The following is a 22,831-nucleotide window of genomic DNA, read 5'->3' on the forward strand; positions in this document are numbered from 1 at the left end:
TAAAATCCATGTTTTTGCCATTTTTTTTGTACCAAAACTACTATGATAAGCCTGGAATCCTGTGCCCAATATCTACTTATTTTAGGCTAAACCCTTGACCCTGTAATTACAAGCTATGCAAATACAGGTTTTATAGCTCTAGAATCTGGGAACTCTAAGACCGAGAACCTGATTGACTTAGTGTCTGGAAAAGAACAGTTTCTTGACTCACAGGAGGTGCCTTGGTCCTGTGTCTTCATATGGCGGAAGTACAAGTGGGGTTCATAGTATGCGTGCGTGTGTGTGTGTGCGTGTGTGTACGTGCACGCACGTGTGTGTGTGTGCATGCACGCACGTGTGTGTGTGTGCATGCACGCACGTGTGTGTGTGTGCATGCACGCACGTGTGTGTGTGCATGCACGCACGTGTGTGTGTGCGTGCGTGTGAGTGTGTGTGTGTGCGCGCACACGCGCGCACGTGCGCATGCGCATGTATGCACTCAGGTATGCATGTGAGGGCCAGAGGTTGACATTGGGTGCCTTTCTCTATGGTTTTTCACATTAAAAAATAAATGATTAAAAGATGCTAACCCTATCAGGAGGGTGGAGACCTCATGACCAAATCACCTCCCCATAAGCCCTCTTAACACTATTACACTAGTGTAAGTTACAATCTCAGAATTTAGAAAACAGGTTTGTAACTATAGCAATTTAGGGTCTACACAGCCTGTACATAGCCAGCACGCCCGAAGCAGGCTGTGACACTGAGAAGACAGAGACTGTTGGAGAGGCAGGTGTCTCGGTGTCGAGGCTGCTCTTGACAGACATCAGGATGGTTCTGCGGGGTCAAGCAGCTTGTCTCGACTCTGACCGAAGCTGGCCACCGTATGCTCAGAACCACCCATACTTCTAGGAACTTCCGTCTCCTGACATTTGTCGTAAATGCTGTCACTAAGTCTCCATCACTGAGACTTGCAGGGCAAGTGCCGTTTTGGTTTCAGTCATTGATCTGTTTCTCATTCTCTTTGGTCCAGGATTTAACCAGGTCCTGGGATTTCTGGGATCCGTGACATCAGAGGGGCTACATATATGATATTTTTTTTCTGTCAATGCCCAAGGAAGAGAAAGAAACCTCTTAGCCATAGGAATAATTAATTCCCTCCTATGTAGATACTTGAGCCACGTGAAACAGCCACAACCTTTGAGACACAAAGTCATATCCTGAAAGGGCCGTGGGATGAATTACCTACGGGTGCCCACATTTAGGGCTGGTGAGTTGCAGCGTTTACAGAACCAACCCACGCACTGCTGGATACTTGGAGGCATTTGTAGATGACTCAAAGTCAGGTGATGCTCATACTGTACAAATGCACAGCACCCTGCACTCTTTTCAAGGAACCACAGGGGAAATCTGTACATATTTAGTAAAAAGGATTGTTTTCAAATATGTAGAACCCAAGGGTGTTGTTCTAATTATAATGAATCAAAAAAATTCCATCATCTTTTTGGTTCAATCTTTTTTTTGCATTTATTTGTGTATATGTATGTATGTACACACATATACATATATACACACACACACATATATATATATATATTCACATGTTCATATATATGAGACAGAGAGAGAATGCGTGTGTGTGTCCACGCACGGCATGTGTGTGGAAGTCAGAGGACAATTTCTGAGGATCCAGGTCATCGAACTTGAGTTGTCAGGCTTGGTAACAAGCACCTTTACCCACTGAGCTGTCTCAAAGATGGGGTCTGGTGACACCCCATCTTCTCATCTTCAATTTTGTTTTTCACAGCTGAAGTAAAATGAAAGCAAAGGTTGTGGGGCTGGAGAGATGGCTCAGCTGGTAAGAACACTTATTCTTCTTGCAAGGAACCCGGCTCTGGTTTGGAGCGTCCACGTGGTGACTTACCTGCATCCTTAACTCCAGTTCCAGGAGCCCCTGTGCCCTCATCTGGTCTCCTCAGGCATCAGGCACAGACATGCAGTGTACTTACCTATAGGTAAGAAACTCATGCACATTAATAAGCATCTATAAATCTTTTTTAAAAGCCAGCAAGGTTGTTGTGAGCGTGGAAATGAGCAATGGATATCTAGATCCGTTTCTGCTGTTTTTGAACCACTTACGTGTTTTCCTCTGCACAGCTCACAGGACAGGCTGTTTGGGACTCAGTGCAGGACCAGCAGCACTGTTCAGGCTGTGAACACCCTCATCCTCCACCTCTGAAGTCGAGAGGGGGCTTGGCACCTGACACTCAGGCCTGAGTCCCATAAACAACAAAAAGCCTTCAGTAATGTGGAGGAAGTGCTCCAGATGCAGACAGGCTGTCTGTGTCCTCGGGCTTCTCGCTCTCTGAATCATCCTGAATAAGCCAGAGAGCAGCCTGACCCCACGGCCCTCATCTTAGAAATAAAGCGACTCTTATCGGGCAGAAAAGAAAGCCTTGGAGAAGAGCAAGAGGTGAGGTGTGTCTGGTAAAATCCTCATTGTCTAGCATTCCCAATTCCCATAACATAAAGAAGCAAACAAAAATGACATATTTACAGGATAGAGACCAAGGAACGCCTGGCCCATGGTAGGCACTGGGAATTAGAAGCCATAATTGTTTCAGATGAACTGGGGCACCTGTTCTGTATCAATTTGTCCTGTTTATGGGCTAGGGCAGAAGATGGTTAGAGAAACAGGCTGTTGGATTTTTCTGAGCTAAAATAAAACAGAGATGGCTCTCCAATTAGAGTAGCATCTGGTTTGATTCAGTTTGGTACTGTGTACCTGGAGGCGACATCAGATTCCACAGGTTGGGGGCTCAGTTTCTAAGACTAGACAAGCCCCTTCCACACACTTCAGGTAACAGCACAAATAGTAGGCTGTCAGCTGAAGTGCATAATGGACTATAAGCCAGAGTTCCCAAAAAGCCATGCTAGGTGTGGTTAATTTGGTACAGCTGCTCACAGAACCCAGGGAGCCATTTTGCTTCCTCCACTTACCCTGTTATTATAGAGGAAACTGCAAAGGGAACAGGTGGGCAGGTAGGTGGAAAAACTGAGTAGGTTTGAGGCTTGCGGGAGGAGCATTGTGCTTCCCGCCCTCTCCAAGGTATAACTCCAGCAAAACTTGACCAGGCTTCTCCTGAAGCCTGTATGCACACATTCTCTGGTTTCTATGGAGGCTTCATTACAGCCTTGATCAATGAAACCACGGGCCATGTGTGATAATTCTCCTCACAGCAAGGTTTGGAGTAGGATTGAAACACTCCCTTTCTCTAGACTGCATCGACTTCCCTGGTGATCTATGCCACTGGGAAACAACCTGGAGGCCCTAGCCACACATAAGAGCTTACAAAAGAAGGGATGGATCTGAGAGTCCTAGAGTTTTTATGCCAGAACCAGGGCAGACCCCACAATGTCTGTTTCTTATGTTACATCATAGTTCTTGCCCTCGCGCAGCCTAGGATTTTAAAGCATTGGTGGACGTCAAAGGGAAAAGTCTGCCCTGTGGCCTCCACTGCACTCCTTCACTCCGTATACCTCTCTACTTGGGCTGATGGGAAGATGGCACAGTATTCCTCCATCTGGAGAAAGCAGCTGCATGTAACACCAGCTCTGAGGCCCACAGAACACATGGGAGCCTGTAGAAGCAGTGGTAAGATGGGAGCCATCATCTAGGGGAAAGGTAGGACTGACATAGCAAAGACAGCCAGCATTACAATGTCCCTTGGAAGCAGACATCAATTATAATTAAAGGGCTGGGTACACTGGTAATCATTCAGGCTGCTCCTTGCACCTCATTTCCCACATTTATGGTCTGCAGTGGTTTGACTCTGCCTGGCCCGGGGAGTGGCACTATTAGGAGGAGGTATGGCCTTGTTGGAGGAAGTCACTGTTGAGTTGGGCTTTAGGACCCTCCTCCTAGCTGCCTAAAGATGCTCAGTCCACTCCTGGCTTCCTAGCCTGGAAGCCAGTCTTCTGCTAGCAGCCTTCAGATGAAGATGTAGAACTCTCAGCTCCTCCAGTGCCCGTGTCTGCCTGCCCTGCCATACTTCCCACTGCCATGGTAACAATGGACTGACCCTCTGAACCAGTTCACCAGCCCCAATTAAATGTCCTTTTTAAGAGTTGCCTTGGTCATGGTGTCTCTTTACAAATAGAAACCCTAACTAAGACAGTCTTCATGGTGTGAGCTAGTCAGGGCTGCAAACACTTTGTGCTCTAGAATATGAGAGTGGGACAGGTATGGAGAAGCATGTATGATGAATCAGTTCTCCACATAACCTGCCCTCCATGGTCACACAAGCATGGGCGACTCACTAAAAGGCTAGGACTGGATGGCTTTGCTATGGGGTTATATGGCTAAGGTTATATGCTACCCCTGGAATAAAAGGGAGATTTAGTAGACTCCCCATAGTATCTGCCAATGAACCCCACAATGTAAATGTAAACAAGAGATCACAGAACACATAGGGATTTTAAAGTCCTAAGCAAAATTTCATACATGAGCCTTTGTTCTCGAAAAATAAGTATATCTTCATTACATCAATTGAGAAGGTGGGTTCTCTTCACCCTAAACCCTCAAAAGACACAGTCTTATGTGTAATGGCCTAAACTGCATGCTTATGTACCTGCAGTGAGGAGAATAAGAGTGAAAGTGAAATCTTGACACCACATAAGGATAAATGAACTTCACTAACATAAAGAAAAAAAAAACAATAAATACAAAACCGATTGACAGAACTCTAAGGATCTGACCATGTTAGAAGAAAGGTTACGTTCAATGCTCCAGCTGCTGCGTGGTAGAGACTGGATGTTACCGACAGAGCACTTGGCTGACTGACCAGATCGCCACAGTAGTTTAAACATTTAAAGAAAGGAAAGGCTTGGGGATCCTTGCTTGTGTCTCAGTGATTGGATTTTATGCTAAAAAATTGCAGTGTGCATGAAAATGCATGAGGGGTGTGTGTCATTCTGAGCAAGTGGCCCAGGTTGCTATAGTAGAGTCCCAGATTCCCTCATGTTCCCTGCCCTTCATCCCAGGAGAGATAAGGGCAAGACTCTGGAAAGAGGAGAGGTGCCAGAGAAAGCCATGGTCAAAGACGGGGCACTCGAGGAGCAAGGCACAGCTCCATCAACCTTCACGAGTCTCATAGGAACAGGAAGGGGGTTTTACTTTTTGTGAGTAGACCTCAAATAGGATGTCAGCTGCAATGGTTAATCTTCATTGTCAACTGGAACAGATTCAGAATCACCTGGGAGACACCTGAGGCAGGAGGACTCTCTCTGACTGGGGATGGTTCAACCTGCAGGCTGGGCCCAGGACTCATTAAAAAGGAGAGACAGCTTAGGGGACACATCTGTCCTGATCCACCCAGCAGAGGTCACTCCCATCACCATGCCTTCCCCACCATAATGGACTATACCCTCAATCTAGGAGCCAAAATAGAACATTTGTCTCTTCTTGTTAGGTATTTGGTCAAAGCAATGAGAGAAGTAGCTAATACAACCCTGATACTCTAGTTAAGCCTTCCTCAGTGTGTAAACACACACCTGCAGATCCTCATGGCCAGTTAGGAAAAACAAATTACTTCCTATAGCTTCACCTTCCATCTCCAGCCCCCTTCCGGCTGCCTCCAGCATCCACTGTCCATTTGCCAAACACTCCCTGGGGGGGAGGACCAACCCAAGCCTGTTTAGCATTTTCATCTGAAAGGCTCGCTGTTCCTTATGCACAGTCCTTGGGGGATATATTTCCAGCTTCCTCCCTCATTGAAATGCTGCTCCCATAGCTCTCCATTTCAGGACTTTGCCATGGTATCGGGGAGCCTTTGAATGGTTTATTACACCATGAAGGGAGGTCACTGCTCACCATGAAAGACAGGCAAACTGAACGTTTTAGAAAATGCACAAGGAAAAGTGGAAAGCTTTAAAAAAAAGAAAGAAAAAAATGCTTTCAACGGTGAACAGAATAAGGGAGAAACATTATCTGAAACTCAAAGCTTTTCTCCCTTAAAGCTTTCGAATTGCCTCTGGGATTTGATGGCCCTCTATAAAAGCAGCCAGCCTAGGGTACTGAGAAAGCACCCCTGTCCCCCAACACATGCACACACAGACCTTAGGGTTTCTTCTTAAGACTTGGTCAGGGGATTGTGGTCACTACCCGGTCTCTTCCCACCAGGCAAACAGAAGTGCTCCTGGCTGTCGTGAACATTCTCCATATGGGGGTATACCCCATAATTTCTAAATCAGTCACACTTCATTCGAAACTTTTGTTTGTCACTCCGTTTCTCCATGTCTCAATATCTGTTGCTATAACCCTTCCCCAGTCTGTACAATTTCTAAGGAAAGAGATGTAGTAATGCTTGTGGGTCTGAAGACTGGCAAGGCTAAAGGCATTGCTATAATCGTGGATCTGCATTCCAGAGGACACCTGCTGGAGTTCCTTGGGGGTCGAGGTGCCTTCCAAGACAAATAATTGCACCAGAGACACACATTTAGAAACAGAAATAGAGACAGAAAAGGAAAACCCTCCCTAGAATGGGTTTGTGAAGTGGGAAAGGCACACACACACTCAGAATCACTGAACCATGAAGCTCCTGACCCTTTATCGGTCATTCACAGGGTATTCACATTGTTTGTATATTGTGGGATTCTAGTATTAACCAATACTTAATCACCTCCCCCTCGCCACACACATATAGTAGCTTTATTGGTGTCGTCTCCCTGAGTAACATAGTAAGCACCCTGGCAAGACCACAGCAGGCTGGGGACAGCTGACCTCTTCCATCCATTGTTTATGAAGCAGCTCATTCCCCAGTATTTATGTAAACAGAAAATATCTGAGGACGACAACAGCGGGAGCAAATTAAGCTCACACAGGACAGACAGTGCCCTGCCTGCTTCTTGTGTTCACTTGCGTGAAATTACAGTGACGGGGCAGAGATAATGATGAGCTTACAGGATGCTCTCACATTCGGCGTGCCCAGCCTCTATAATTAGATAACCTTTGCTTCTGTCTATTCCACTGAGATTACCCAGGACGCAACTGCAAAGCAGGTGTGCAAACATTCCAGGAAATCTGCAGTTTCAGGCTCCCCATGGCGGTAGAAGAAGGAAACAGACTGACTTTAATTTCCTCAGATACTGTTCCTCGGCTCATATCCACAGGGAAATGGTACATTAGTCTTTCCCATCCCATCCCATCCCAGACCCCAGACCCTCAATTTGTACTCTTCAAAATGTCATCTTTCTCTCCCAACAAAATGAGGCAGAGAAATTCCCCTACCCCTGTCAAGCTCTCAGCACCCCTAGATGTCAGTGCCATGGAGTGGTGGTGATCCACTCAAAGGCAAAAATTGAGGGGTCCTGGTAGCGTCAGGTATTCCTCAAGGAGGGACATGACTAAGGATCTGAAAATGGGGCAGTGTCTCCCCTACCCACAAGACTGGATGGTTGTAGAGAGAGGTTGAGGAAAATTAAGGGAAACATAACATTCATTAGAAGGTCTGCTTTGAAACACAACCCTGCCTGATCATACGCCAGGCCCACAGGCACCATCCCTATTCTTCCCTGTAAGTTAGTCTGGCTTTTGTTCCTGAATAGGCTTTGTAGATAGGCAAGGGTCACACCAGAGATTGCTACTGGGGAGTCCTTGTTATCAAACATCTGGTGCTCAGTTTAAACCTATTCTGAAGGGCGTACACCAGACCACACACCAGAGACAATACTCTATTCAGACAATAGATGGATGACTTTTAGACAGGTTGATAGAAGCTTTTCTGGATATAGAAAATAGAAATTCTAATACAATCTAATGATTTTTAATATAATACATTCTAATTAAAATTTGTATATATAAATATGTACACACACACACACACACACACACTCTGTTGGTAACACACTGTTTATCTTAGTTATGTTTTTCTATTGTTGTGATGAAACACCAGGACCAAAAGAGCAAGTTTGGGAGAAAGTTTATTCAGATTCCATTTCCGCATTGCTGTTCAATATCAAAGGAAGTCAGGACAGGAACTCACACAGGGCTGGAACCGAGGGGCAGGAGCTGATGCAGAGGCCATGGAGGGGGGCTGCTTACTGGCTTGCTCTCTATGGTTTGCTCAGCCCGCTTTCTTATAACACCCAGGACCACCATCCTAGGGATGGCACCACCCACAATAGGCTGGGCCTTCTCCTATTGGTCACTAATTAAGAAGATGTCTTATAGCTGGATCTCATGGAGATATTTTCTCAATTGAGGAGGCTCCTTTCTCTCCGGTGACTTTAGTTTGTGTATAATTGATACATGACACCAGCCAATACACTATTTAAAAATCATGAAATGGATTGTCAATTTACTTTTTAAAAAAATTTAAAAACAGGCCAAGTAAATTCAGTCATGGAAGAGAACTGTACGCTTTGACTTAGTTGGGCTACCTGTGCTGTCAGAATCACAGAAACAGGAAGCACAGTGTGGTTGCCCGGTCCAGGGAAAGTGAAATGGGAAGCTATTGTACTTCACTGAACAGAGACTCTCAGGGCCACCTTACAAGTGGCTGCAGGGGCTGGAGAAACAGGTCACATGTGAAGAGCACTGGCTGCTCTTCCAGAGAACCCAGGTTTAATTTGTAGCACCACATGGCAGTTCATAAGTGTCTGTAACTCCCATCCCAGGGGTTCTAACACTGTCTTCTTGCCTCTGTGTGCACTGCATGGATATGGTGCTCAGACGATATATGCAGGCAAAATACTCAGACACATAAAGTAAAAGTAAAGTGGAAGAAGAAAGTGGTTGGAAGGTTGGTACAACAGCTCGGTGGTTGGAAGGGATCGCTGCCAAGCATGATGGTCTGATAGTCCAGGAACTATTTGATGGAAGGAGAACTGACTCCCTTGAGTTGTCCTCTGATTTCCAGATGTGTGTGGCTGCAAACCCTGCCCTGCTCCATAAAAAAAAAAATGTAGTAACATTGGTAGTAACAGTTATTGCTTTTCTTTAGGGCACAATATTGATTTCTTGACGTGGTTTATTCATATAAAATAAATATACTCTGGTAAATTATTTGAAGTCAAAAGAAACTGTTTTGGGAGGTGCACATTATTATGCAAACAACCAAGAAATGCTTTCTTCTCCTCTAATTCTCAAGAAAGCACAAGTTTAGCATTTGGTTATACATATTTATAAGCTTCAGTCAATGGTGGTCTGTAACTCAGCAATGTATTGATACAATTTAGAACGGATTTGGAGGCTTTCCTGTAACATCCTGACTACAGAGGTGAGAGGGAAGGACACTGGGCAGCCTGCCCCCAACTCCCAATTCTATCATGAGCATCGACTGATCCAGGTAAATCAAATGTTTGTGTGGACCACTGAGGGCAAATCAGCTTAACTGTAGGCAATGAAGACCAGGTCATTCTAGCTCGTATTCCTGAGATTAGGCTGGGATTTGTCTGCTGAGCTTAGAAGAACACAAATAGAATCTGAAGGGAAAAAAATTACTATCTCAAGTAAGTAACAGAAAAGCCTTCCATAGAGAAAGGCAACTGTGGTGGTGAAGGACTCGAAGAAGCCAGAGACAAAGCAAAATGCTCCTTAGCCCAGTCTGGAGGACAGGAGAAACTGAACAGCAGACAGCGGAGCTAGGACCCATGTGGGTGGCTATGGGGTCACTTTCCTGGACAGAGAGCATGCAGTAAGGTGTGAGTCCTGACATCCCATAGAAACAGACACACCATAGCCACACTGCTGAGCAGGATGTATGTGATAGGTGCTCCCAGGCCTCCCTCAGCCCTGGAGGGCAACATTACCTTACCCTGATTCCTCTGCTCGTAAAGTTAACACTTGAAGGGACCCGCTCTACCCCATGATCATGGATGAGACCGACCCCATGGTCCAGGTGGAATGTCAGAGCCAGCATCTTTTTGATAGTCACACTTGTCCCACTAGCTGTGTGTGTTGCTTTCTAATTCTTTCTTGCCATGTGATCTCATTTAGCTAATTTACAACTCTAGGCTGCAGACTGAATTATAGCTATTTGTTTCCCTTCCCTGGTTGCAAGCTAAAGAAAAGCAGGCGTCATTAATTCAGTGCTTTTCTCCAAACGGCATGTTAACAAGCTTTTAGATGGTGCTCTAGCCACTGAGCTTTTCCGAGAAGGTGAAAAGGTCTCTGATCCATATGGTCTAGATTCTTGTAGGTTTTCATTTCAGACGCTAAGGTTGACAGGTCCGCTAGGAGCAAATGGGGTGTTAGTTAATATCTAATTACTCCTAACACAAGTCACAGCCCATTTAACTGAGGCAGACGCCAGTCTTTTGCCTCCACAAGACTCATTTAGAACAATTTACTTTTTCTCTGCCTTGTCTCCTATCTTTGTAGTAGTTCCACAATTTGGTGTGAATGCTGGTCTTTTTCTCAGTCCAGCCTCTATCCAGTTTGGCTTCCACCATATCTTGTTTTCTTACTACCTAATATGCTAATACACACTAGGATACCAGTGTGTATATCATTAAAATTACAAAAAAAAAAAAAAAAAAAAAAAAAAAAAACAGATGTGACCTCACTTCTCTGAACACACCACCTGTGATAGTCCAAGTGACCCCAGGTTTGTTTTGGGGGGGTCTCTTTGCTTGGCAAAGTGCCAGCAGGAGAATCTGCAGGCGGGGACCATCCTGCTGACCCGGCACCAGAGTAAAATCACCAGAACATTACCCCAATTTCCCTGTTTGCAATCTGAGCCATGACAACTTGCTTCACTTGCTGATGTGAGATTTACTCCGCCATGTGATAAAGTAGGGTTGGAAGAGTCAGAAAGAACCTCGTAGTAACAAATCCCCTACTTTGCTCTGGAATGGAGCGGTACTCGGGATTGAAGCCATGAGAGTAGTGGCACTCAACAGCTTTGCTCAGACCTGCTGTGACCATTTCGGGGGGGGGGGGTTTGAAAAAAAAATTCATGCACTCATGTGTTGGGAGTGCATGGGGCAAGAGGGTGCTCCCAGGTGTCCAGCTCTATGACTTTCCCTCTTTATTCCCTTGAAGACAGAGTCTCTCACCCAACCTGCAGCAATGTTGTCTCTGTCCTCCATATCTCTGGGCTTCCAAGCCAACTTCTGGTTTTCAACATGGGTTCCAGGATTGCAAATCAGGTTCTCATGCTGTGTGGTAAGCACTTACCCAGGGAAGCATCTCTTCACCCCAAGAAAGTAGAAAGGTTTGTTTATCTTTCTGGAATGTGCTCAGGATTAGGAATGCAGGAGCATAGGGCTTAAGACCATCTGGCTCCAAGGAGAATGAGTCAGGTCACCCAGAATCTTGGTTCACAACTCCCCAGTGCACTGTTCATCTGGAGGCACTGCGTATGCAGGAGTGTCCTAAGAATAAGCAGGAGATAAACGCTGAGGTAGAGAGAGTTTAAAATCCAGCCAAGTCATAGCAGAGCCTGAGGGACAGCTGTAGCTGCTGCGGGCACTTCCATGGGCACAGGAAAAGTCAGAGTACAGCTATATTCTAGAACTCCTTATGGTTGAGTGGCATCTGTGGAAACCAGCACTTCATCAAGGTGGCTTTTATTTTTAAAAATGACCCAAGAAAAGAACAAAGAATTAGAAGAATTTTAATAAAATCATCAAGTTTACATTTGTACATCTTGTGGGTTTGGGACCCATTAAGAGGCAAAGGAAGCTATGATGACAGATTCCTGTGGGAGAGCAAGCAGGAAGCAAGGGTTGCCCTGGTTGTGCAACAGGTGCCCCATGACAGTGTGACCCATTTCTCTGTGCTCCAGGACTGTCGACCACGGCTCACAGAGCCTCTCTAAGCTCTGTGCTCAGACCTAGTGCCCACAGCGTAGGTGACAGGCCTGGTAGGCAGAAGCAGGTAAACAGTCAAATTGAACATTCCTGCTCCCCTCCAGATGCCAATGTGACCCGAGCTCAGCCTGTGCAGTTCCAGCTAGCATGGCTACAGAGCCCGAGGAAGGAGCTGAGTGCCAGCTGTTGTGCTACCCAGGGACAGTCACAAGAGAGCAGGGCTGTGACAAAACTATGCTGTGTTCATTTTAAAAATGGGATTTGTGAAATGGCCCCTGGGAGAGTTTGAGGAAGGTAAGGAAATAAGAGTTTGTAACATGTGAGGTGGCTCTCCACCTTGTAGAACTGTCTGCTTTAAAGGATTTGGTGGGGGCGGGGCTGGGCTGCTCGACTTCATCGATCAATGCTCAGAGAAGAGACAAGGGTCCCTCACGTTAGCAGTGAGCAATCACAAGCCCTTCCTGAGACCGCACCCACTCTGTGCGTGGAAAAACGGTGCTTTCAGGTTTGACAGTGCTCAGATTAAACCACCAGTTCGTAGGTTGTAATGACACGCAGTGAGAAGAGCATTCTCAGTCATCCTTGACACAGTGGAGCTGCAAGGAGACGTCATCATTTATTCTCAGACATTCAACTCACGTAGGGAAAAGGGTGCCAGTCCCCTGGTCACTCACGGGTGCTTTTACTTCCTGGCTTACTTGGAATCCCAAAGGGAAAAGAAATATATGGATTATTGTTAAGTGCAGAGATCATTTTGTCAAGAATGGACAGCTGGGGTGGGGGTGGGGGGCTGGCAGATGGGGTGGGGTGTGTCCTGTGGCCATCCCGTCAGCCTAGGAGATGCTCTTTTCCAAGCATCCTGGTAGAGATGCGCGATCTGACCTGAGGTTCTCAGAGTCACCATCCCAGGGATGACTTCAGAGAGCAGGGGAATGGCAAGAGCTGCAGTTTGTCTGTGATGTGACAGAGACACCAAGTCCATTGGTCACAGATGAGACCTTTCCTTTGAGGGTTCAGGAAAGCTCCGGGCAGGCATGGAAAGTGCTGGCAGATAAGGTAGCCTCGCCTAGGATCCTGCAGAAACGCCTGTGGGCAGAGCATCGGAAAGCAGCCCTGACAGCTGCCCGCCCGCCGGGGAGGAGGCCAGCATGAGCCTCTCCTGGAAGGCTCACCGGCTTACTCGTCACATTTCCCTTTGAATTTCCCAAGTGTTCAGTAGAAGGTACATTTTAACAAGGAAAGAGATATCTGCAGTGAATATGGCTGGAGAAATTCCAAATGAAACTATGAAGATGATATGAATTCAAATAGACATGTGAGTTGTGCATGTCCATCGAGGTGTTTGCAGTTGCAAGTGGATGAGAAGGAACCTACTCTGGGCCCTCACACACCTGGGTCTCCTTTCTGTTGCAGTCTTCAGGATGGGCAAAGGATCTTTCCACTTAGACCTCTCCTCTTTTCCCCACCGTGTGTGTGTGTGTGTGTGTGTGTGTGTGTGTGTGTGTCTGTGCGTGCATGCGAGCGCGTGTTCTCTCCCTCCTCATGTAGGCTCTGGGGATTGATTTCAGGTTGTGTGTGTGTGTGTGTGTGTGTGTGTGTGTGTGTGTGTCTGTGTCTGTGCGTGCATGCGAGCGCGTGTTCTCTCCCTCCTCATGTAGGCTCTGGGGATTGATTTCAGGTTGTCAGGCTTGGTGGCAAGTGCCGTTGCCCCCTGAATCATTTCACCATCCCGTCTGCTTCAAGCTTTATCTCTTTCTAGATAGATTTCCATGTGCTAGGCAGCCAGAAGCATAGGACTTCACACCAAGTAAGTGCTTAACTAACCGAGGCAGAGGGTTTCAGAGGTTGACAGATGGATGGGAAGAACAGAAACTACGTCCACTTTAGGGCAGACGTGAAGCCTATATGAAGAGTACACCTCCTTAAAGGCAAGGAGCCCAGCTCAGGCCTCTGCACCCTGGACACTTGCCTGGGCCAGGCAGACCCCATTTCCAGGCCCCGCCTGTGTCTACACCGCCTGCCTTTCAAAGTTGGCTTGTGCTTTGGATGACTGTAACCTCCTGGACTGTCACTGTCCTGGGATGGGATGGGGGAGGGGAGAGGGTCAGGCCTTTCCATTGACATTCACACAAAGAACAATCAGCAGTGAAGCGCCCTGTTTCCCAGGGACAGCATCTCCCTGGTGCCCACACCTTCCCTTTGTTCCGGCTCACACAAATGAACAGGTTTGGAAAGGACTTGGAATCCCTTTGCAGCCTGGAACCAGGCTTTTCAAGTCCGAGTGCCAGGGCTGGGCGAGCTGGGGTTTGTGTGTCTGCTGGCGGCACAGTGGGTGTGCACAAGCCCTCCATTTGGGTATCTGACAAACACAGGTTCACCAAAAGGGTTCTGGCAGAGCTGGCAAAGCTTTTTTTCCGAGAGCCAGATGGCACTTCCCTTCAGCTTCATCTGCAAACAGAAAGCGACAGTGAGCAGTGGGCCGAGTCAGGGTGGGCAACATTCTGCTGTGGACTATGGCTCCCTATCAACTCTGGGCATCAGGCATGAGAAATGGAAATACACAGAACCTTCTTAATGGGCAGACAGAGGAAGTGGCAGAGTTGCTTTCCTTTTAAAGATCTCTGTGTGCGTGTGCGTGTGTGTGCGTGTGCGTGTACGTGTATACACTGTGTGTCTGCATGAGTTTATGGGCACCAGATACCTGCAGAGGCAAGAAAAGGTCGTCAGACCCCTGAAACTAGAGTTGTGAGCCACCAGTGGAGTGCTGGGAACTGAACCCAGGTCTCACAAAGGTAGTAAGCAGTCTTAACCTCTGAGACACCTCTCCAGCCCAGGAGTCGGTCTTCTTAAAGCAACCGTTTTGTGTCTGGAAATTTCTATATAAACTTCAGCACTCTCAAAGCATTGACTGTTTTAACCCCAAGACTGTCACAGAGTCATGGCTATCAGATCAAGGAAGAACCTCATTTGCAAATAAAAAGCAGGACCCAGATCAGGGATTTGGTAGAAGTCACTCAGTTAATTAGTGGCACATTCCCAGCATCACAATTTCCTTTTTTTGGAAGTCGTAAGAAACAGCACTATGGGCCCTAGTCCAAAACTTAGAACTTGAATTGCAAAAGTTGAGGCTTCTCTATACGCTCTCTGTCAGTCTGGACAAGTCAGTCACTGGCAGGAGCAAGCAGCAACTACCAAATTCTCCGGCATGAACTAGTAACCTCAGCCAGCAGGCCAGGCGAGTTAGTACGAGGGAAATGTAAGAGAGGACAGAAGCAAAAGGCCTTAAAGCTTAAGGCTCTGAGGTAGAAAACAAGACGAAACAAAGCAGGCAGGTGTTCACAGAGAAAAAGGTAATATACTCCTGGGAGGGTTGGGGGGAGGGGTCAGCATGTGCCAAGGACAGGAGGTAGGACAGCATGCTGTGTGGCCAGGCAGGCAAGGCCAGATATAAACTGGGAAGCAGCAGGGAAGTGACAAGAGGTGAGGGAGACTGCATGTTCCAGGCCACAGGGGCTTAAGGAGGCTTATTTATAGAAGAGCATGATTCCCATGATTCCCCCTCTTCTAGACAGCCATGTGGGGCAGAAATGGAATTCTGCGGGTTTCTGAACTGGCCTGGGAGGTACTTCTGGGCTCTTCCTTGTGACTATCACAAGCCTCAGTTCTACACTCTGTGCAAAGGACTTGTCATTGGCAGACCACACATAATGCTATTAAGTACTCAAACAATACATCAGGGGCGTGTCCACTCCAACATGGATCACCTCTCTCCACTTTCCCTGCATCCTCCCCTGGTTTTGTTTGTCTCAGACAGGGTCTTGCACTGAAGCCCAGCTGGTCTGAAACTTACTATGCCTCTCTGTTGACCTTCAGTTCTGACCATTTTCCTGCCCCAGCCTCCCAAGTGTTGGGATTATAGTGGTGACTACACTCAGCTTCTACAGTGTCCTGATTATCAGTGTCCAAAGGGGAAAATGCCTCAGCAATGCTACCCATACAGATCTCTGCATCTTGGTGGGAACAATCAAATTTGGAGAGTGGGAATAAAAACTGGCCAAGACCATCTTGTCATAGTTTAAAAACTTACCTCCCATGCCACATGGGCTGGCAGAGGAGCAAGCTGGCATGAAGGCTAGGCACTCACCTTATCATACATGTAAATCAGGTTTTCTGATTTGGCCAGGCCAAGAGCCACCTGTGTGGTCCTCCTGGCGTGGATGCTGTCCCTCATAGCCCCTGTGAGGAAGGGGCAGAGAAGCTGCACCGACCAGGTGTCAGGCAGCAGCTGTAGAACCTGGGTGGCATCAAATTCCCTGGCATGATGGTTCAGCAGGTCCACAGCAGCCACGGTCAGGTCATGGGCAGAGGGGCCTGCACGGAGGTACATGGCAAGCAGCGTGTGGAAGAGGCGCTGACGGCAGGCTGCATCCTGACCCTCGGAGCTCCATAGGCAGTAGTCCTCAGCTGCAGAGAAGTCCCCCATCTCGTGCACCAGGATGTGCAGGGCCTTCTCATGCTCACCCAGCTTCCCGTGGAGGATGGCGCTTTCCATGGGCAGGCCAGCACCCTGGATTTTCTCTATCAGACAAAATTGGCACTCAGTTGTAGACTGGGCTGGCGGGCTGGGCTCCCCTGCATGCTCCTGCAGCCTCGGCAGAAGCAGGCTCTCTAGCTACCTAGACATTGCTAAATAGTGCCACCTAGATGATCAAGGGAGGTGACTCCTTAGAATTTCCCCTGGTGACTCAGGAAAACTGAAGATAGCTTTCACTGTTAATGTTCAGGAAATAGGTGAGTCTGGTCCCAAAAGAGCCCTAAAGCATCACCAAAGCCTTGGCTCCTGTCTGCAGTTACAATGCTCCGCCTTCCCACTACAGAATCCTATGACTAACACGCAGGGGAATGACTGTCTGTCCATGTCTTCAGGAGGACCAGAATGAAGACCCTCCTGGAAAGGCCCCCAAATCCCTCGCAGTGTTTTTGAGTAACACTATACACTTGACATCACCTCTGATGACTTAGGATACAGTGAAGTATGGCTAACATAATATGATATTTATGCTGAATATCTTCAAGTCACAGTTGGTTGGATATGCAGATGCAGAATCTATGAAAAAATTCAAATATTCGCTTTACTGTAAAAGCTATGCTCAACCCCTTTATTCCAACTTAAAACATGCTTCACTGAAAGGAATGTGGGTTCAAGGTATTTAAAAGAATCCTATCTGTATTATCTAACAAGTTTCTGGAACAGAAGTAAAAACTTTTCTTTTGTTCCCCCTGTAGTTAGGCTTCCAGAATATGGCACAGCCCAGGGGCAGTGTCAGACCTGATCAAGGCTCGCCCTTAGCGGGCTGATGGGCTGAGTCTTACTGACCAGGTCACTTTGCTCTCCTGTGGGCTGCGAAATAGAGGACAACACGAGTTCTTACCCTCTGCAATGGATATTCCCAGGACAACTCTCAGTTCAGTGCCAAGGTTAATACAAAGTGATAGGCACTGGTATCTGAGACCTAATGCCCGAGGCAGATATCGCCAGCCTGGGGGCGAGGGAGTAAAGGGCTGGCTGCATCGCCTGTGTCAAGTACAGACGCAGGCACAGATGCCACAGCACACAGGCTCCACCCCTGTCCTACAGTAAAGTAAATGTCAGCAAATAATTGCTAAGAGGTTGCCATATTAGGGCACAGACAGAGGTAAAACGGAGACGGGAGCTGCAGATTCTGTGCTTGGACTATGACATTTCTCTTAAGGGGCTGGAACACAGCAGATCTGGGGGCCTGTGGGGTGCAGGTGCCACCCCAGGGATACAGAGTGAGGAAGGTACCAAAGCCAGTAGAAGGTGAATCATAAATGATGTGTTTTACAGCTCAATCCAAAACCCATCAGGACAGCTGAGGAAAGGGGCTCACGGAATCACCCTATGGAACCCAAATGCTGCACTCTGGGACAAAGCTCCCTCGGCCCCACAGAAGTCTCTCACGGGGATGCCAAGTTTATCCTCACCTTTCAACAAGTGGACACGGTACAGGTCAGACTTCTGGAGCAGCCTCCGGAGTTTGGCCTGTGTCTCGGTGGCTTCTACATCCTTTCCTCCAGGGGGCACCCTCTGCCGAAGCACTTCCTCCAGGTAGAGGATGGCAAGGTGGGTGTGGTACTCTTCCTTCTGTGGGAATCAGGGATGCACCAGACAGTGTTTACATGAGGGAGGCTGGGCAGATTCTCGAATACAATGGACAGGGTACCCTCAGGGGACTGGAAACTTCCAGGACCCCAACACAGAGGGGGCATTATAGTCTGTACTGCTATAGTTCGGATGCTAAATGTGTTCCCAAAGCCCATGTGTTCAAAGTCCCCATGGGACAGCTACTGGGGGTGGGGATAGAGCCTGGAAGGAATGTGGTCAATGGGAAGGAGGGGGACCATAGTAGAGGCAGTGGAACCTCAAAACCCTACCCTGCCCTCTTGACTTTCTGGATACAACACTGCATTTTTCTGCTAAGAAACCTAATAAAAAAGAATGGGACAATCTGTCACAGATTGAAAAACTGTGGGGTAAACTCCTCTGCTCTTCACAAGTTAATTGCCTCGGATATTTTATCACAATGATGGAAAGATGATTAACGCATGTCAGGGACACCTGGGAGAAAAAGGCTTTAGGTATTCTGTAAATGACACCGCTTCTCCCATTTCCTGTGAGGACAATAACAAAGCGAAGACGAAGGTGGGGTAGAGATGAGACTCGAGGTAGAGCATCTACTTCTGCTCCCTCCAGGTCTCTGTCACTAAGGCTCACACAGCCTCGCATAATCAACAGGCAGACTGAGTGACCAGGGAGTAAGACCTGCCCCAAAAGCGACAGTCAGGTTCCCTCTCCTAGGCTGTCAGTGACCTTCTGTTAGGCTGTGTGCTCACCTGCAATCTCCTGTCGATAACGAGATGTTCCAGATACTTAACCAGGGCTTTAGGGTATTTCTTAAGGCAACTAATAATGTCGTCTGGATTAAAACTAGTTTGCTGCTGCTCGTCCAAAGGTCTCTTGGTGAAAACCTGAACTCCAACCTGCAGAAAGAGCAGCAATTCAGTTTCTTGGTCTTTCTTTTGGTCACTTAACAGTCATGTTTTGGCTACAACCATCATGCAGGATGCACTGATGATAAGCAGGTACAACTTCTCATATGTCACACTTATCTCAAAAATATGGAGGAAAAAATGGTCCAGCAAGAAAGACCAAACAAAGCGTATGCCACGGACAGGAAAGAGGCACTAAGTAACCCTTCCCACACACTGCCGGGATTTCTTTTAAGATGGCTGGAAACTAACAAGTGGAGCAGTCACTGGTAACAGACTTTGACAGCCATGCAACAAACGCTAGCACTATTAAGATGATCCCAAATAGAGGCTGTTCTTGCAAAGATCAAGTGAGAAAATCCAGAAAGTATGAAAACTCACAGTGTGCTCTTGGCTCTCTGAACACGCTGTCTGACTAGCAGATTATTACTGTGTTGGGCTAATTTGCCTTCTGAGCGTGCAGTCCCTGACTGCTTCCAGGCTGCCTTCCGATGCCTGCCATGCGGAGCCATTACACCTTGCTGGGTTCTCCCTGCACTGACATGTGTACTGTTGCTTGCTCACATGTGTGTATGCACACATGCTCACATACCCTGTGAACCCCAAACATGAGACCCGTAACACAGCTACAGGTTGGACTGTTTCTTGGCTCTGCTTGCCTACATGACCTTGAAAGAATCTGTTAACCCCATCTGTGAACCACGACCTCCAAGAGATGACAGAGGTCACGTGGAGGGACACCACGTGACACACAGAATAATTCTGTGTGTTTGGCTGAGATAACTCTGTAAATGGAAAGGACCCAAACCTTTCATGACACTGTATCTGCACTGCAGGAACATGTGCAGGTGCATTCTGTAGGTATGTGCACAGACATAAAAGATGAATGCAAGGGCCAGGGAGCAGGCTTAGGAGGCAAGGTCCTTCCTGCTAACTTGACTATTTGAGTTCAATCCCTGAGATACACGCAGTGGAAAGTGAGAACCTTAACTGTCTTCTGACTGCCACACATACAGTATGGCATATGTATATACATGTATGTGCACAAACACACACAAATAAATACATAAATGCAGTTTTAAATGTCTCAGTATGAGAGGAATAGGGACTCTGACCTAGCTCAGGAAGTGGGATGGATAACAGGAGTCTGCCCTGCTCTGTCCTACCCTGCATCAGGGTCTGATCTTATCTCTACCAGGGAAGCCAAGGAAATGGATCTGCTATGCCTGCTACCTTAGTCCTGGTAACTTGTGGAGCCTCTTTAAGGTTTCTGTCCCTCTGTCCTGAGCATGCTGCCTGGCTCTAGAGCAAGGGTTCTCAGCAAAGGTACCCCTTTGGGAGTTGCCTATCAGATATCATGGATATCTGATATTTAATATTATGATTCATGGTTGGGGATTTAGCTCAGTGGTAGAGCGCTTGCCTAGCAAGCGCAAGGCCCTGGGTTTGGTCCCCAGCTCCGAAAAAAAAAAAAAAAGAAAAAACAAAACAAAATATTATGATTCATAACAGTAGCAAAGTTACAGTTGGGAAGTAGCAATGAAATAATTTTATGGTTGGGGTCAACCACAACATGAAGAACTGTATTAAAGGATCACAGCATTAGGAAAGTTGAGAACCACTGCTGTAGAGCCAAGAGCCCACAGCGGCTTTTTTACTGTTGTTCTCTCTCAGCCTCCAAGATGAGCCAGGTCATGTTCATGACACTGGACACCTCCATGTCCACAGCCTCTCAGGAGCAGAAGAGGACGGTGTGGCCCAGATCTGAGCCACCTCTTGCAAAAGGCCAGTCTGTGTAGAGTGAGAACCTGTACCCATCCCAGAGAACAGAATGCAGATTTCTGTTCCCTGGCAAGTGAAGGGGGAACTGCAGGAGTGTTCTCAGAATACCAGGGGCATGAGAGGGCTCTGCAGGGGGAGGGCTCTGCAGAAACCTCAGCACAGCAGACTGCGTTTTGCTTATGCTCAAAGGAAGGCAATAAAAGGGCACAGAGTAAACAGGGGGAGAACGAATGCAGCTTTTTTTCTCTTCCACCTAAAGCTGGGGGGAGCTTTGGTGTCAGATTTCTAGCAGCCATTCCTAAGAGGATGCATTTATGAAACACGAACCTCCTGGCTTTTCTGCAACAGCCAGTCAGCATGGGTCCACACCAGCTCTTGGTCTAGGCAGTAGGTAAGAAAGTCAACGATGTATTCATACAGGTCTGAGCGTGTGGAGTCCTGGATGTCCCCATTCACAATGTTCACCCACAGCTGAAAGGAAATAAAACGAAACCAAACGTAGAGCTGGAACATTATGTATCTTGCAGAATTCGCTTAGAAAATGCTTGTTTTCTTACTTGATTTCTCATAATTTTCAGAACACACAGGATGAACTGTCCCCACATGAAAATCTATAATTTGAGCATTCACAAGCATGTTGACAGTACAACCTGGATTTCGGGCTTTCAACTGGACAGCTGACTGGGGAGGCTCTAGCTTCCTATGCTACTTCAAAATCTGAAAAACTCTAAAATCTAAAACAATTCGGGCCCTGAGCATTTTGAATAAAGAATGATATAGTACAGAAAGCTATAAATTCTATAATTTTTTGAGAAATAAATCTGAAAACCCAAATGTGCCAAATCTGAATTTTCAAAATTTGAGATGATGCTAAATGTGGAAAATTCCAAACCATCCAACTTGATTTTGAGCACAGACTTACAAAAATTATTTTCATGCTATTTGTGCAAGACAAATTTAGTTTATGCTTGGGTCTTATGTCCAAGACATCTCCCTTTGTACATGCAAATACTTCAAAATCTAAATCTTCAATGCTGTGGCGACCCCCAACTAAAGCTAACGAGGATGCTCAGTGCGGTCCTGCTTTCTTCAGAACGGAATTCACCAGCTACATAATCGAATCAAAGTCCACCGAAAAGTGTCGATGTTTTAATGGAATTTGCACCACTTGCCCCATGTTATTCAAGTATGCGAATCTTTCTCCATAGCTGTGCTAATAGTATTATCACACACACACACACACACACACACACACACACACACACACACACACACACACAGAGTCATTCTAAAGATGCCACTGCTATGTCTTAAACAATAGACATTTTGTTTGCAATATCCGCGTCTGCTCTTGGCCTTGAGGCTAGGCTTGTGTTGATGGAAGCTCATTTTCCTGCTTTCTTCACTCTTTATGCCCTTGTGATGCTTTAGCAAAGAGGCTGCAGACTAAACTCACAAAGGCATAGCCAAAGTCAGGGACGAGCTGGTATTACACAAAAGGCTTACCAGAAAGCTAGCACCCAATGAAGTCTGAGAGGTAACAGGGCCAAGGGGAGCCCATCCCCCCAGGGTGTGAGAAGGCACTGCGAAGATCAATGGGAAGCTGTGAGGTGCAGGCCAAGAGACAAGGCTACAAATCAATGTCATTCAATGCAGGCCCAGCATCCCTGCTGGCCTTCACATCAGCTGCTCCGTAGGGCAGGCAGGAGCATGAACTTGATCAGCATTGGCTCCTCCTGGTGCTGGAGGGGAGGCAACTGCCCAGCTTACTAGCCACAGTTGCTGTTATTAACAGTAGAAATTATAACACAATTGTTACCTGCTGCCCTGAGTTTCTAAGGTGACATCACATGCCTGCTGGCTCAGCAAAAATATCACATTCAAGCTAATTCAAGCTAATTTCGTGAAAGTAGAGAAAAGCAGTGGATGTTAGCACTTAAAAAGGGTGGTAGGGAGTCAGGGGCAGAGGGAAGCTGGATGTAGGTTACTAAAATACAGTTAGAGAATTAATCCCTAGTGTTCTGTGGCTCACTGGGGTGAATAAAAGCACTAAAACAGATGAGCTCTAAGCTCCCCAGGACAGAGACAGTGAATATCTAAGATCACTTTCTACTGTACACATGTGTCAAATGGTACGCTGAGTCCAAGAAAAGTGTACAGTTACTATGTGACAGCTGATTTTCTA

The 22,831-nt window shown here is 46.9% G+C and overlaps 1 protein-coding gene across 1 annotated transcript in view; it reads right to left on the reverse strand.

Moving 5' to 3' along the window:
- Positions 1–13,807: 13,807 nt before the first annotated feature.
- Positions 13,808–22,831, reverse strand: part of Tgfbrap1 (transforming growth factor beta receptor associated protein 1) — a 47,757-nt gene continuing 38,733 nt past the window's right edge. The window contains exons 9-13 of the mRNA XM_032901027.1: positions 20,974–21,117; positions 18,709–18,855; positions 17,800–17,959; positions 15,938–16,371; positions 13,808–14,241 (exon numbers count right to left, since the gene is read on the reverse strand). Of these exons, the coding sequence (XP_032756918.1) occupies positions 14,065–14,241; positions 15,938–16,371; positions 17,800–17,959; positions 18,709–18,855; positions 20,974–21,117 (1,062 nt within the window). The 3' untranslated portion in view covers positions 13,808–14,064. The remainder of the gene's footprint in view (positions 14,242–15,937; positions 16,372–17,799; positions 17,960–18,708; positions 18,856–20,973; positions 21,118–22,831) is intronic.

The sequence above is a fragment of the Rattus rattus genome, chromosome 4 (assembly GCF_011064425.1).
Source record: "Rattus rattus isolate New Zealand chromosome 4, Rrattus_CSIRO_v1, whole genome shotgun sequence".
In the NCBI taxonomy this organism is placed as follows: domain Eukaryota; kingdom Metazoa; phylum Chordata; class Mammalia; order Rodentia; family Muridae; genus Rattus; species Rattus rattus.